A 15,871-nucleotide genomic window follows, 5' to 3' on the forward strand; every position below is an offset into this window, starting at 1 on the left:
AGGGCACCAGTAACAGTGGCATGAATCCACAAAGGCAATGCAAGATGGGCAAAGTGGCACAAAGACTGATATGAAATCCTAAGGCATCATGAAGGGGGAATAAAGCAGCAAAGGTGGCAGAAAAAAAAGCCCAGGCACTGATACAGGGACAAAGAATGACATGAAGACATCTGAGACACTATAAGAAGTGCAAAGCAGCCACCCTCAGTGGAAAAAATACCCCAAAGTATAGAGTCTGAGGTATAGCAGCAAGGCAGTGTGGCATCAAGTCCCTCAAGGTGGTACAGCAGCAGCATGGATGGCAGCGAGACCCCCCAACATGTTGAATCAGGGACAGGGCAGCAAGGCAGAGTGGCAGCAACATCCCCCCAAGATGTAAAACCAGGAGCTTGGATGACAGCAATGAAGAGTGGCAACAAGACCCCTAAGATGTAATGTCAGGGGTATAGATGGCAGTAATTAAGGAGCATGCTGCAAGTTTTGGGTATTGCAATTTTGTTGCCCGTATCCTTGCCCTTGTCCTGCTAATGTCAGTCTTAGATGGTTCTCCTGCTCCAAAACAAGCGGGAGAGGGACAAGTAGTAGTGATACATGCGTTCCCAATTTAAATTCTTTATGGCTTGAACTGGCTTTTGTAGGGAATCAGCTGAGGCAGTGGCTGGCAAACCATGCTGACTCAGCGATTTCAATACATCTTCACTTCCTTATCTCTGACCTTTGCACTGAGTGCAGCAAGACTAGCACATCTTAAAGCTTTAGCTTATAATTAACCCCCACTGCCTAAGGAGAGGATACCTGGCTGCCACGTAATCAGCTGCAGGCAGAAGATAGACACATATATGGTATAGGCTTCAGCAGCCAATGAAATGATCTGTATGCACCTCCTGAGCCAATGGTCTAATGACACGTCTGTATGCTATGGCTAAGAGAGCCAATGATGTGATGGCACATCTGTATGCTATGGATGTATGTACAATAAAAGGGGACCTACAGGAGTGTTCAGCCCTTTTTGCCATGAATCCTGCCTGATGTGTCTTCATTGCCACAACAGCTTTCATTCCTGGCTTTCTGCAGATAGAAAAGTCTCTTTTAAGTTTAGGAGCAGGACTTCCTTTTTTCTCATTGCTACCAGTACTGCTTGTACTTCTAATAGGTTGAGTTGACTTTGTAGCAACATCTAATCCTCTGTCCATGCCATTCCCTCCTTTCCCATTTCCTGGTTATCGCATGATAGAATTTCAAGTAGCTACTAGAGGTTTGATATCACAGTATACTTTATTGATACTGTACTAGCACTTACCAGTACCACTCTAGTATTGAATGAGTGTGTCTGTCACACACAATCAAGTTGAGAGATTGAGTTCACTTCAGTTTAGCAAGCACAGAGACAATTTCTGAAGAAGAATTAGCAGCTTTCTAGTGACACAAACTTAGTCTCTGTCTTTCTAGGGCTGCCCCTCACAGTGTATGAAAAAATGTCTCTCTTTCACACACACGCTCACACACACACACACACACTTCTCACTGGACTCCTTTGGCACACAGGAAATAAACTCTTAGAATGAGAACCAAGAAAGTTGGTAAGGCTGTGCTTCTCTTCACTTCAATCTGTCTATAGACCTGAGTACAATCCATTGTGCTGCATCAGTCAGAGAGACACAAAAAATAAGTCTTCTCTGACACTGCTTCAGTCTGCCCCAGTGGACAGACAGAAAGCAGTGCCTCTGTCTTTCTGTCACAGTAAGTGAGAACACTATGACTACAGCATGCCTTCTTTTTAAAAGCTTTTCTTTCATTTTAAGAGAGCTCCTGAATGCACAAGCAAATGGAGTTTCTTTGCATATGCTCAGAACTTTTGATGGGAAGACATCAGTGTCAAATAGTAACATAGAAACATGATGGCAGAAAAAGACCATGTGGCCTATCTAGTCTGCTCATCCACCAAACTAATTTAGCTTTACAATTCCCATCACTCCTTCAGAGATCCTCTGTATTTATCACATGTTTTCTTGAATTCAAATATCATTTTTCTCTCCATGACCTCAGTGGAAGGCCATTCTATGCATCTATTACCCTCTCTGTAAAGAAATGTTTCCTGAATCTACCCCCTTTTACCCTCATCACATGACACCTCAGTCTAGAGCCTCCTGTGCAGGGAAACCTTTGAGATATTTAAATGTCTTTATCATATCTCCCTATCTCACCTTTCCTCCAGGGTACACATGTTTAGATCTTTGAATCTATCCCCATATGCTTTAGAATGAAGACCACTGATCATTTTAGTAGTCACCCTCTGTACCAACTCCAACCAGTTTATATCCTTTTGAAGGTGCAGTCTCCAGAATTGTACACACTACACAGTATTCCAAATGAGGCCTCATCAGGGGCCTATACAGGAGCAATATCACTTTCTGCTAACCATTCATCTCACTATGCAGCCAAGCATCCTTCTGGCTTTTGACGTTGCTTTATCAAACTGTTGGCCACCTTTAGATCATCAGATATAAACACCCCCAGATCCTGCTCTTCTTTTGTGCTTAGAAGCATTTCACCTCCTATACTGTATCTCCCCTTGGGTTTTTGCATCCTAAATTCATTACTCTGCATTTTTTAGCATTAAATCTTTGCTGCTAGACCCTAGACTATTCCTCAATCTTTGATAGATCTCTCTTCATGTTTTCCATGCCTTCCTGGCTATTCGCCCTGTTGCAGATTTTGGTATCATCAGCAAAAAGATAAACCTTTCCTAACAATCCTTCAGTTATGTTGCTCACAAAAATGTTGAAAACAAATGATCCAATGACTGAGCCCTGAAGCACACTACTACTAACGCCCCCTGCTCAGGGTAAACTCTATTTACCCCTACCATTTGTCGCCTCTCACTCAGCCATTTCTAACCCAGTCAGTCACTCTGATTCCCATCCCAATGGCACTCAATTTATTTATAAGTTGCCTATGTGGAACCATGTCAAAGGCCTTACTGAAATCCAAGTATACTACATCTAGCACTCTTCCTTGATTCAACTCTGTACCTAATCAAAGAAATTGATCAGATATGTCTGATAAGATCTACCTCTAGTAAAACCATGCTGCCTCAGATCTTGCAATCCATTGGATTCCAGAAAATATACTATCCTTTGTTTTAGCAGTGATTACATTCATTTTCTCACCACTGAGGTCAGACTAACCAGGCCATAGTTCCCAGCCTCCTCTTTACTTCTACTTCTATGACTAGGTCCACATCTGCCCATCTCTGGAGCTGCCAGAACTTTTCTAAGTTCCCTTCGAACCCTTGGATGTATCCCATTTGGCCCCATTGATTTTTCTACTTTACGTTTAGTTAGCTCCTCATGAACATACTTTTCTGAAAATCATTTGAAATTTATCTTGCTTCCAGTCTTATTTGTGTTTATTTCATGTGGTCCTGCTCCTTGCCCTTTTACAGTGAATACCATACAGAAATATTTGTTAAGCAATTTCACTTTTTCCTCATCATCTTCTACATATTCCTCCTCTTCACTTCTGAGTCTCACAATGCCATTTTTGTACGGCGTGCTGGTTAAGTTTGCTTTCGGTGAGGTCTTTCTCAGTTGGATTAAAGCATTCCATCAACCCCCTTCAGCAGAGGTAAGGATGAATGGTTGGTTATCCTAGGGCAGGGGACGCTTCAGGGAATGTCCTTTGTCACCCCTATTATTTGCGCTGGCAGTGGAACCATTGGCTGTCCAGATCAGAGCTAGTGAGGAAATAAGGGAATTCAGGTGAGAACTCAGGGCTCGTGATGGACAATAGAGCCTAACCAGAGCATTCGACCAATGGCAATTGGTTGATGTAATCAATTTATGAACAATTACCCCAATTTTATACATTGCTCATTGAGTACTTGAAAGCCAGTATAGATCAATCATTACTGGCGTGATGTGTTCATTACAGCGCTTGCCAAAAATCACTCTAGCTGCAACGTTTAATAAGAGCTGCAGTGGTTTCAACATTTTTGAGGGTAGATCTAAATAAACAGCATTACAACAGTCCAGGGCAGGGAGGATTGATGCTTGAACTGCAACGTGAAAATCCGATTCACTCAGATTTTTTTTAAACCATGGACAACCCGTAATTTGAAAAAGCCAGCTCGAATTACTGTTTTAATGTGTTCCCTAAATGAAAGATTTGAGTCGACCTATTTGCCTAGATTTCGAATACATGAGTGGATGGGAAATGATTGACCACAAACAGTTAAAGAAGCAGGGCAATTCTTAGCAGAAGAGGGTTTTCATTGAATTACAACAAATTCAGTTTTTGCCGTATTCAAAGCAAGCTTGCTAAAAAAAAAAAAAAAACCCAGCCATTTCTGGACAGTTTCCAAGCAGATCTCCAAAATATCAACAGTCTCAGGTTACTGTATTTTTTTTAAGCCTGCTGTTAACAAGTGTTAATGGATAATTTTAACATGGCTAAAGAGGTTAGGGTTGTTCAGTTTGGAGAAGAGATGGAATAGAATGGGTACATGTGGATCGATTATTTACTCTTTTAAAAAATACAAAGATTAGGGGACACTCCATGAAGTAGGTAAGTAGCACATTTAAAACAAATCGGAGAGAATTATTTTTCACTGAACGCACAATTAAGCTCTGGAATTCATTGCTGGAGGATGCAGTAAAGGCAGTTAACATAGCTGGTTTTATAAAAAAGGTTTGGACAAGTTCTTAGAGAAAAAGTCCATAAATTGTTATTAACCAAGTAGACTTGGGGAAAGCCACTACTTATCTCTGGTTGTTAGCAGCATTTAGTATTTATTAAAATTGTATATTCCGCACTTTTCACATAGATTTGAGGCGGATTACATAGTAATTAAAAACATACATAATAGAGGACCAGACAAAGTTACAAAAAACATAACAGAAGAAAATGTATTGCTACGTCAATCATGTACAAAAGAAAAAAAAGCTAAGCCATTCTTCTTCAAAACAAAAATATCAAATTCAGCAAAGGCTATGAGCCCAACTCAATAGGCCTGCTTTAATAAGTGCATTTTCAGCAGTTTCTTAAACGTGTGTGGCTATTGGCAGTCCTAATCTGTATGGGCAAAAGAGTTCCTCAGCATTGGACCCGCAATTGAAAAAGCTCTGTCCCTGGTGAACTCTAAATGAGCAGGATTGATTGATGGTATTTCTAGTAGTCCTTTATCTGCAGACTGTGAGGTATACCATGGTCTGTGTGACATAAGAACATAAGAAAATGCCATACTGGGTCAGACCAAGGGTCCATCAAGCCCAGCATCCTGTTTCCAACAGTGGCCATCCAGGCCATAAGAACCTAGCAAGTACCCAAAAACTAAGTCTATTCCATGTAAACATTGCTAATGGCAGTGGCTATTCTCCAAGTGAACTTAATAGCAGGTAATGGACTTCTCCTCCAAGAACTTATCCAATCCTTTTTTAAACACAGCTATACTAACTGCACTAACCACATCCTCTGGCAACAAATTCCAGAGTTTAATTGTGCGTTGAGTAAAAAAGAACTTTCTCCGATTAGTTTTAAATGTGCCCCATTCTAACTTCATGGAGTGCCCCCTAGTCTTTCTACTATCGGAAAGAGTAAATAACCGAGTCACATCTACTCGTTCTAGACCTCTCATGATTTTAAACACCTCTATCATATCCCCCCTCAGCAGTCTCTTCTCCAAGCTGAAAAGACCTAACCTCTTTAGTCTTTCTGCTAATCCAGCAGTCTGGATCTTCTTGTAAGACACGATGATTAGAGAGGCTAATTTGTACTGATGGGTAGCCAGTGAAGTGAAAAAAGAGCAGGCGTAAGATGCTTTTGAAATGGGGTTTGAATAAAAGATGTGAGCAGCAGCAATTCTGTACAAGTTGCAATGGGTGCGTCACATTTGCAGGTAGGCCAGTATATATATTGGGATCTATCTAGTATTTGGGATCCTGCCAGGCATTTGTGACCTGGATTGGCCACTGCTGGAAACAGGCTACTGGGCTTGATGGACCCTTGGTCTGACCTAGTTTGTGATTTCTTATATTCTTAATATAGAACAACAAGAGAACCCAGAAATTACCCTTTATTGTCCTTTCTGTACTTTGTAATTTTATTTTACTGTTCTCAGTATTTATTTTTAATCACTCTGAGAACAATTTTCAAAGTCATTTACATGCATAAATTGACTATTTAAAAATTACCCTCCTTCAATCTAGCTAAAAGCATGTGCATTGTTCCACATGCTTTTAACTGGATTGAGATGTTCCTGGGGATATGTTTACATTTGAGGAGGAAAATATGTGTGGATTGCATTTTCAACTCAACAAAGTATTCGCACAAAAAGCAGGTGCAAATATCTGCTAGTACTTCATATGCACGATAAGTTTCAAGGTGAAAATATGCACATATTTTCTCTTTCAAAATTGGTATAAAGTCTGCATGTACAAAATTCTACGGCTGTGCATGGTAAAATATTTTGTTTTATTTTTCTTTCATTTTTCTTTTCTTTTTTGTTTTTGTTAGATATGTCTTGAATAATTTTGTAAAATTTAAGTTTTTGCTTTTAATGCGCACTAAATCAGATAGGTGCGCACTAACATGAAATTGTGCTCATAAATTAAAGTCAGCGTGCACTATTTGATTTATTGCGCGCTTTAATTGATTTAGTGCATGTTATTTGAGTCAGTTATGTGCTCATTTCATTTGGTGTGGGCTCTCTGAATCAGTGTGCACTATTTTGAGTTAGTACACACTACTCTTGACAATCTTCTTTCACTCTTTTGTAATGAGAAACAAATCTCGGGGACTGCGACCCTCAGCAGTGAGAAACACTGTCTAGGGACTGTCTGACACTTTCCTCCCCCTTCCCGTCCGCCAATGAGAAACATGTTTTGTTGACTCTCTGACACCCTTGTAGGACTCTCTACTATCATATTGATAGAAATGCACTCAGAATATCTGACCCCCCTCCTCATCAATGAAAAATATAAATCAGGGGGCTCTCGGAACATTCTCGCCCCCCTTCCTCCTCCCCCCCCCCCCCCCCCCCCCCATAGTGAGATTTAAAACCGTGGAGAATCTCTGGTGCCTGAAGGCTCTCTGATCTCTCTCCCATTGGTCACCATCTTCCCCTAAAACTGAAAAGAAAGGCTGTGGGCAAGCAACCTACACTTTCTCATAATGCACATGCACCCAATGAAAAAGAGAAGGACTGGGAAGTAGTAAATTAACACAGTCCCTCATTACCCAGAGAGTGAACGCAAAGAGAGGAACGAGACACATTCAGACCAGTGGTCTCCCGTGCCATGAGGCAAGCAGAGAGGATGAGGGGTGACAAAGAGGGGAGGGAGAAGAGGCACAGACAGAGGGAAGGGACACACAGACAGCACCCATTTACACCGGGCAGGAAAAGGAGCAGAGGCCTGAACAAAGGGGGAAAGAGAAATTCAGAGGATGTCCAGTCGACTAAGAGAAAAAAAAATATAATCCTGAACAAATGCCAAAAATAAATGATATGCTGAAGCTGGGGAGGGAGGGAGGGAGAAGAAGAAGGAGATGGAGAGGAATAGAGGTGGAATAACAGGGAGAAAAGGAGAGGGAGCCGGGAGGGAAGCTCTGCTGCGAGGAGTAGTTCTTGAGTGACATGTCACTATGGGTCTCTGAGCTCCTCTCGCCTCTTTCTCCCCTCCCAAATGCTCCAGTCAGCAGAATCTCCTCAGTAAGGAGCAGGCCTTATGTGTGCTAACACATGCAGCTGATGTCATCCCGGGCTAACCAATTGCATGGCAAAGACGGTGCCTGGGCTGGCAGGCGGGGGGTTGCCTCATAAGGGGCCACACAGAGCCCAGAGCTGCGGCCACAGCTTCTGTGAGGGGAAGGGGGAACCCGCGGTCTTGGATATTGGTGGTTTGTACCATGTGCTGCTGAGAGTACAGGGGACGGGGGGGAAACTCAGGGTGAACAGTGCCAGGCCGCTAGGAGTGCCGGTAAGAAATACCAAAGGGAAGCTCTGTCAGAACGGTGTGTTTCTCTCCTCGAAGACAAGGAGAGAGGGAACAGGAGATCTCAGCGCACACACGGAGGTATCCAGGGGCGCCCATAAGCCATGGAGAGCGCACACACAAAGACCACAGAAGAATGTCTTGCCTACTTTGGTGTCAACGAGAACACGGGCCTTTCCCCAGAGCAGGTCAAGAAGAATTTTGAGAAGTTTGGACCCAACGGTAGGCAAAAAAAAAAAAGGGGGGGGGATTTCCCTCCAACTTCTACGGCTTAGAGGAAGGCCAGGGGAGAGGACAGTCAGAACGGAAGAGTTAACGCTAGCGTAGAAGTGGGAGAGGATAAGGAGAGAACTACTGGTGTGTAACTGGAAGACAGACAGACAGACAAGGGAGATAAAGCAAGGACGGACAACTAGATATGGAGATAAGAGGTGTACTGCTGGTGTGTAACTGGAAGACAGACAGACAGACAAGGGAGATAAAGCAAGGACGGACAACTAGATATGGAGATAAGAGGCTTACTGCTGGTGTGTAACTGGAAGACAGACAGATAGACAAGGGAAATAAAGCAAGGACGGACAACTAGATATGGAGATAAGAGGCGTACTGCTGGTGTGTAACTGGAAGACAGACAGATAGACAAGGGAAATAAAGCAAGGACGGACAACTAGATATGGAGATAAGAGGCGTACTGCTGGTGTGTAACTGGAAGACAGACAGATAGACAAGGGAAATAAAGCAAGGACGGACAACTAGATATGGAGATAAGAGGCGTACTGCTGGTGTGTAACTGGAAGACAGACAGATAGACAAGGGAAATAAAGCAAGGACGGACAACTAGATATGGAGATAAGAGGCGTACTGCTGGTGTGTAACTGGAAGACAGACAGATAGACAAGGGAAATAAAGCAAGGACGGACAACTAGATATGGAGATAAGAGGCGTACTGCTGGTGTGTAACTGGAAGACAGACAGACAAGGGAAATAAAGCAAGGACAGACAACTAGCTATGGAGATAAGAGGCGTACAGCTGGTGTGCAACTGGAAGGGAGCGGATAGAGAGACATGCAGACTGCCTAAGAGAGGTACTACTGGTGGATAAAGAACAGACAGACGTGCAGACATCCTGCAAACTGTAACTAAAGGAGAGAACAGACCAGAGGGATACTGTTGGTGTTTATAACTACCTCGTAATTCTTTCCTTTTACCTCTTAAGGATCTGTTTTCAATAAGCAGTCTGATAAAAGCATGCCTTTACTTTTCAGCCTGCACAAAACGACCTGGTCATCTTCAAACACAAACATGGTTTATGTTTAAAGATTGGGAGGTTATCTAGATATAGAGTGTGTGGGTACTTTAAGTCATGTCCAGTGCAAGCATTAAAGATGTGCACTGACTGCTCCAGGACCTTTTTGGAAACGTACATGCACAGTTTTCTCTGCCGGCCGATTTGCACCCCTGGAATACCTTTTTTTTTTTTTTTTTTTTTTACTGCAGCTGAAAGTTTGTGTACTTTTAGCCAGCTGAAAATCCACCGAGGCTGATTCAGCGATTTCATCTACATAATCCCCCCATGTACTTCCCAGTTAGTAGGACATGCACAATCGGTCATGCCATTAAAGTTTCTTGAATCCAATAACAGGAAGAGAGCGAGAGAAATACAGATAGCCAGAGAGATAGGAGAGATACTGCTGATATATACATGGAAGAGACAGACAGACAGCAGAAATATTGCCAGTGATTATTACTGAAAGAGAGGACAGATGTGTAGACAGACCATCTCCGCTCATCTCTTCACTGGCGGTAGATCTTGCAGATTCCTCTAGGCAGTAAAGACAAACTAACTGTTGATATTCCTGCACAATCTGAAGCCTTCTTTCAATGTCTAGCTTATGGAGAATTAGACAATCACTGGACCCTCTGCCGAGGTGTTCACCTGTCTGAATCACATGCCCGGGAGGCAGGACAGTGAGGAGGAAACCCCTCCTGCAAGCATTCCCCAATCCTAGTGGCAGTAAGAGATTGGTGGGGGGAGAGACAGTCAGGGTGGGAGCTGCTGTCCCTTGCAGCTGTTCTCTCCCTTCCAAAGTCCCCAGGCTCTGCTTCCCTTCCTGGGAAACCTGAACCAAGCAGAGAGCTCAGGTTTCACAGTCCTCCTCTCCTCAGCTCCTTGCTCTCCTATAAGGCACAGAAAGATAGGGCTTCAGGGAGATATCAGCGAGTCATCTCGAATTAGAAAAACAGGACTGGAATGGACCTTGAGACGTCATCTAGAATCATAGAAAGATAGGGCCGGAAAAGAGGTTATCTAGGGAATTATCTATTCCATCCCCAGATTTCAGGCATGAGCCACTGTATTTATATCTTCCCAGACAGACGTTTGTCTCATCTGCTCTTAAAACCTCCAAAAATAGAGATTTTATCACTTCCTTACTTAACTACCCAATCAGTTACATTTTCCTGCTGTCATTATTTTTGACCCAGCAGTATCCTCCTGCTTCTTTGGACCACCAGCTCGGCCGGCAGCAGGGCTGGGATCCTGGCACCAAGAGCCTTCATTTGCAGCCTCCCATGGTTTTCTGCTAGTTCAGATTCCCCCCACCCCACGCACATGTACCTGATCTGATCTTTGCAGTGACAAATCTGGGCCAGAAGCATGTTCCTGGACTCCTTCCGAAACCCTGCGAGCAAGGGTCCTGATTCTAGCCACTAGATGTCAACCCTTAAGCGATTATCATGGCTCTGGCCTCCCCTCCCTCCTTCCCCCAAGGGGCTGTGAGCACTGTCTCTGCAGCATTCCCAGCCCCAGTGGACTCACGGAGCGGAAGAGCCAATTACAGGAACTGTGGACCAAGCCCTCCTTCACTGTTGTTTCTCCACATCCTTCTTGCAGTGTGGGACCCTGAAAAATGGATGCAGTATTGCACTAAAGGCCTTAGGCAGGGCCGGATTTAAGATATTGGCATCCCCAGGCAGAGTGCTACGGTGGCATCCCTTTGAAGCTCTGCCAGCAAATGGCCTTAAATTAAGCAGAAGCAGGATCTTTGGCTTGGACATTAAGCATCCTTTAATTTGGCTTCCCTAGCAGTTCCCTACATTGCTTACTTATGCCTAAATCTGGGCCTAGGCCTTAGTTATGTTGAGTAGGGTAGGGGAATTATTTTGCATCCCACATGTGATTCATTCTAGTGTGATGGTAACTTTATTACATCGCTGACTGATATTTACTTTAAAGCAGGGTGGCTGTCATGTTAGTCCACTTAAATGCACAGAAATAAACATTAGCAAATAAAAGCAACAAAAAAAAAATATAGAAGGTGATGACTTTTTAATGGACTAACAATACATTGCTTCAAAGCTAGTCAAGAAATGTATTTAGTCCAATAAAAAGGTATCACCTTCTATATTTTTTGTGAACCTTTATTTTGTGATAGTAGTAAGGCTTCCCAAATCTGTCCTGGGGAACCCCACAGCCAGTTGGGTATTCAGGATATCCACAATGAATATGCATGAGATTCATTTGCATATACTGAGTCTCCATGGTATGCCCATTTATCTCATGCATATTCATTGTGGCTGTGGGGTCCCCAGGACAAGTTTGGAAAGCCCTGGTTTATGGGCTACTATAAACTTAGATGTTTTTCCATAGTACTACTGCTTATCCAGTCGTTTCTAATCTTATAATTCTGCATTTGATTTACCCTTCCTACATGCAGTACCTTGCATTGTCCCAGTCGTATTTTATTTTATTTCCTTCTAACCAGCCCTCCAAAGTGTCAAGATGATTTTAAAATGTAATTCTGCTCTTGCAGCTTTTCCCAACGTAGTACAATCAGAATCAGCACACTTGATGTGCATTCTCTATTCCATCATCCAAGCCACTAAAAATTACGGAATAGTACTGGGTGCAGGATCAGCTCCTGCAGAACTTCACTTGATACGTGCTCCTAGCTTATCAATGGATCACTAATTAGTACAGTTTCAGTTCATTGTCACCACCATATTTTTTTCCATTTTGTCTCGAAGCCAACGCAGAGAAGGGTTAAAGGAGAGGTTTGTTCTGGCATTGGGTGAGGGAGGCAGGGTGGTTTTTGAAGCTGCTCTTCCGGGTAGGGTGCTCAGGGGAGTGTGTGAGGGGGTATGAGGGTTGTTACTGGCCTATAATAATCACCTTCTTTTCTGTTGTGTTTTTTTTCCCCCCTTACCTTTTTCCTCTCACCTACAACAGAGTTGCCAGCAGAGGAAGGTGAGTCACACTTTCGGAAAAGCATAAAACAGAAACAGTTTCAAGGAAGCGAGAGTGCTAATGTCTCAAGAAGTGCCCTGGAGACGGTTTTGACCTTCTCCCCCTTTTTGAAAAATGAGAAAGGAAGAAGAGAGAAAGGGCGAGATCTGTACAAGCAGCAGACGTGAGATGTGGAATGGATGGATGGATGTTTTCTGATTGGCTATGAATGAAGAAGTGCGATGCGACATCAAATACCGTGGGCCGCTGTAGGCAGGCTCTTGGTTACAACTGCATTGGGATACTTGGAGCTGGGTTATGATGTTTCCTGCGGTTACGAGATATGGAGAAGGGACATGGCGATGTCAAGGAGTGGGATATGTGCTTGTGTGTTCCTTAGGGATGTGCATTTGTGTGTGCAATTCTTGGGGATGGGAGTGTTTGTATCCTAGGAGGTGATATAATTATGTGTGTTTGTGCATATTTTGCGTGTATATCTGTAGCTTCGGAAGTAGCTGAGATGGTGGTACATATGTGTGGGTGTTATCTTGGGATATGTGCCCATATCTTGGGAATGTAGAAAAGGCAGCAGATTCAGACCATAAGACCCAACCAGTCTGTCCACTTTTTGTCTTCCTAATGCAATATCACATACCCTATTCAGTTTCTGATGTCATCTTCTCTTCTCTATTTCCATGGAGTTTCTGTGTTTATCCCATCCTTTCCTGAATTCCTATACAGATTTTGCACCCCACCTCCTCCATGGGAGGCTATTCCACACCTCAACCACCCTTTTGATTAAGAGGTTATTCTTGAGTCTGCCCATGATAAGAAGAGATGTCAGAAGATGAGGACCATTTAACCCACTCATTCTGTCCAGGTTGCTTGTCTATACTAATTTGTATACTCTGGTTATTACCCTTCCTGGCCCTTATCGCTTCCCTTTGTGAGAAGGAGATCTCCAAGCTGTCAGTCATACAAGCTTTATCCCCATCTTAGGAGCCTATGTACTAAAGGTTTTCTCTCATTTTGTGTGTGTGTGTGTGTGTGTGTGTGTATAGATATACAGACAGATAGATACACACACATACATGTATCTTGGGGGAGGGGCTGCATGTATATATACATGATCAGGATTTATGTTTATCTTAGGATCTGAATGTGGCATTTATATCTTGAAGACTATATACATCTTGGAGCATATGTTTATTTTGAGGGTGTGAATATATCCTTGTGTACATATTTTGGTGTGTGTGTGTGTGTGTATATACATATCCATTTATACCTTGAAGGTGTGTATCCATGTCTATCTTGAAGTAAGCCTGTATCCTAGGATGGATGTATATGTGTATTTCTTTCTCTTGTGCACTGTATATCTACATTTTGCAGTGCTTATCTATTGCTTTGTGTATATATATATATATATCTCAGGTATGAGTTTGCATGTAGTTGTGGTGTGCGTAGCTGAAAAGTGTTGTCTATTTTGCAGTGTGTATGTGTGGACCTTTGAGTGTGCCTCCTTTGCAGCGTGTGTATTTGGTAGGATGTATCTTTTGGTGTGGAAGTATGTGTGTGTATCTTTGTGGGAGAGATGTGTATATTTTTGTAGGCCTTACTCTGCAACCCTCTCCCTTTTCCAGGAAAGTCTAGCTGGGAGCTGGTGGTGGAACGCTGTGTAGTGAGTGTGTGTGTGTACTTTACAGGGTGTACGTGTTGAGTAGGAAGATGTTTTGCGGTGTGTATGTGTAGGGTGGCTGACTATTCTGCTTTGAACCGGAAAATTATTTTTTTTTGACAATTTGTACGGTCTCTGGTTCAGTGTAAACATCCTGTTCAACTGAGCCTGCGAGACGTACACTGCCCCTGAAAGGATGGTGGTCAAACATTGCCATAAGAGGGTGAGGAGAGAGTCAGATCCCCGCCCTCAGGGAGATATATGGTGCAGCAAGAGCCAGATCTGTGGCCCTGGTAGAGAAGATGAGAGAGAGAGTGTGTGTGTGATGGAGGATGGAAAGGGAAAGAGTGGAGGTAGAGTCAGCTGCCCAGGACTCAGGGTAAGAGGACTAAAGGAGAAGAAGAAGACGTCAGGGAGGGTAGACTCAGACAGAGGGTGGGATGGGTTGTGAGGACAAAAGAGAAGACTGGGAGAGAGGATTATAAGGAACTGAGCTGGTAAGGTGGTGGGACGACAGAGGACTGCCAGGATGGGGGAAATGAGAGAGTTCCATGAGCGAGGAAGAGAGGTGAGGAGAAGCAATTGAGGGAAGGAGATGAATGGGGAGTAGGAAAAGGGAAGAAAAGGGAGGGGCGATCAGCAGAAGGAAAGGGAAGGGAAACCATAGGGGAAAAGGAAAGATCAGAGATCAGCAGGAGGAGGAAGAGAGGACCATGAATTGACTGTATGGAAGGGGGACCATCACAAAGAGTGGGCAAGCAGGATAAATACTGAACAGTCCTGGGCACCAAACTGGAGGGAGAAATGCCATGCTGCCCTCTTGATTCAGTGTGTGAGTCTGAGCATGCGAGTCCAAAAGAGAAGAGGGAGGGGCACCAAGAGCAACCTTCGCTCTTGGTGCCGTTTACTCCAGCCCTGCGCTGGATCCAGTTATGGCCTGTGGAAAAGATGGCGACCTTATGTATGTACCTCCCAAAAGGATCCATAGGTAGAGCCATGGCACATATGTGGTCTTTCTCTGCCAGCATATCCGGCGGGTAGGGAAATGTTTGTATTTTGAAGTCTTTTCTGTGCAACTCTTCCTTCTTTTTTCCTTCCACAGGAAAGTCTATCTGGGAACTGGTTGTAGAACAGTTTGAAGATTTGCTGGTCAGAATCTTGCTACTGGCTGCCTGCATCTCATTCGTAAGTTAAATCTAGGGAGGATGGATTTTTGTTAAGACTGAGCCTGCTCCTTTCTGAGGAGACTGGGGATAGGGTAATGGTGGGAGTCAGATTGGGTCACAATGTCTATGATTCAAATTCAAGAAACTTTATTGGCACAACAGTTTCTACATGTTCTGCCAAAGTAATACATAAAAGATGACAATAATTAAACCACCCGCACTGGAGCAAACTCTACAGGTAGTTTTGGGGGTTTTTTTTATCTGTGGGGTTTGCACCAATAAATCCAAACCATACACATAATTTTGCTTTGCTTATTGCCAGGGGAAAAAAAAGTACTTGAATTTTCTGTAGGTAATTTTTCCAGGCCAAACCACACATGTAATTGTGAACATCTAAAACTAGGCACATTGTTGCCTTCCTTGATTTAACCCCACACCTCCAATATGGTTAACATTATGTGGGCTGTTCCACAATTTCACTCCCACTGAGAGTGGGCAATTTTCAAAGAGCACATTTCCACAGGTAAAAAAAAAAAAAAAAGGCTGTTTTATCCACAAAAATGCCTTTGAAAATTGCCTAAAAGTGGTTAAAAATAAAGAAGAAGCTGGCCCAATGGCACGTGATGTGCACTTCCATGAGGAAGGCCCCTGGTTCATTTCCTGGATCAGGTCTTTTGCACCCTGAATCAGCAGGGGCAGAGGTAGAGTTTACAGCCCCTGGGCAGGGAGGAATAGGGTTGCCATGGTCATCGTTAGAGGTGACATCTGGTGACTGGATCTAGAGCTCATGACAGAGGGTTCTGGAAGGATCCTC

At 43.4% G+C, this 15,871-nt stretch overlaps 2 protein-coding genes across 4 annotated transcripts in view; one reads left to right on the top strand and one right to left on the bottom strand.

Annotated features, from left to right (window-relative positions):
- NFATC2IP (nuclear factor of activated T cells 2 interacting protein) overlaps nucleotides 1-9,924 on the bottom strand; it is a 117,604-nt gene extending 107,680 nt beyond the window's left edge. The window contains exon 1 of one of the 2 annotated variants that reach the window (XM_029607104.1): nucleotides 9,769-9,924. The gene's annotated coding sequence lies outside the window, so the exon portion shown is untranslated. The remainder of the gene's footprint in view (nucleotides 1-9,768) is intronic. The other variant, XM_029607097.1, reaches the window with a different exon arrangement.
- The window catches only part of ATP2A1 (ATPase sarcoplasmic/endoplasmic reticulum Ca2+ transporting 1), a 47,738-nt gene continuing 39,708 nt past the window's right edge, over nucleotides 7,842-15,871 (top strand). Inside the window, exons 1-3 of one of the 2 annotated variants that reach the window (XM_029607095.1) lie at nucleotides 7,842-8,213; nucleotides 12,220-12,237; nucleotides 14,994-15,076. In XM_029607095.1, the coding sequence (XP_029462955.1) occupies nucleotides 8,096-8,213; nucleotides 12,220-12,237; nucleotides 14,994-15,076 (219 nt within the window). In that variant the 5' untranslated portion in view covers nucleotides 7,842-8,095. The remainder of the gene's footprint in view (nucleotides 8,214-12,219; nucleotides 12,238-14,993; nucleotides 15,077-15,871) is intronic. The other variant, XM_029607096.1, reaches the window with a different exon arrangement.

Source organism: Rhinatrema bivittatum, chromosome 6 (assembly GCF_901001135.1).
Source record: "Rhinatrema bivittatum chromosome 6, aRhiBiv1.1, whole genome shotgun sequence".
Classification (NCBI taxonomy): domain Eukaryota; kingdom Metazoa; phylum Chordata; class Amphibia; order Gymnophiona; family Rhinatrematidae; genus Rhinatrema; species Rhinatrema bivittatum.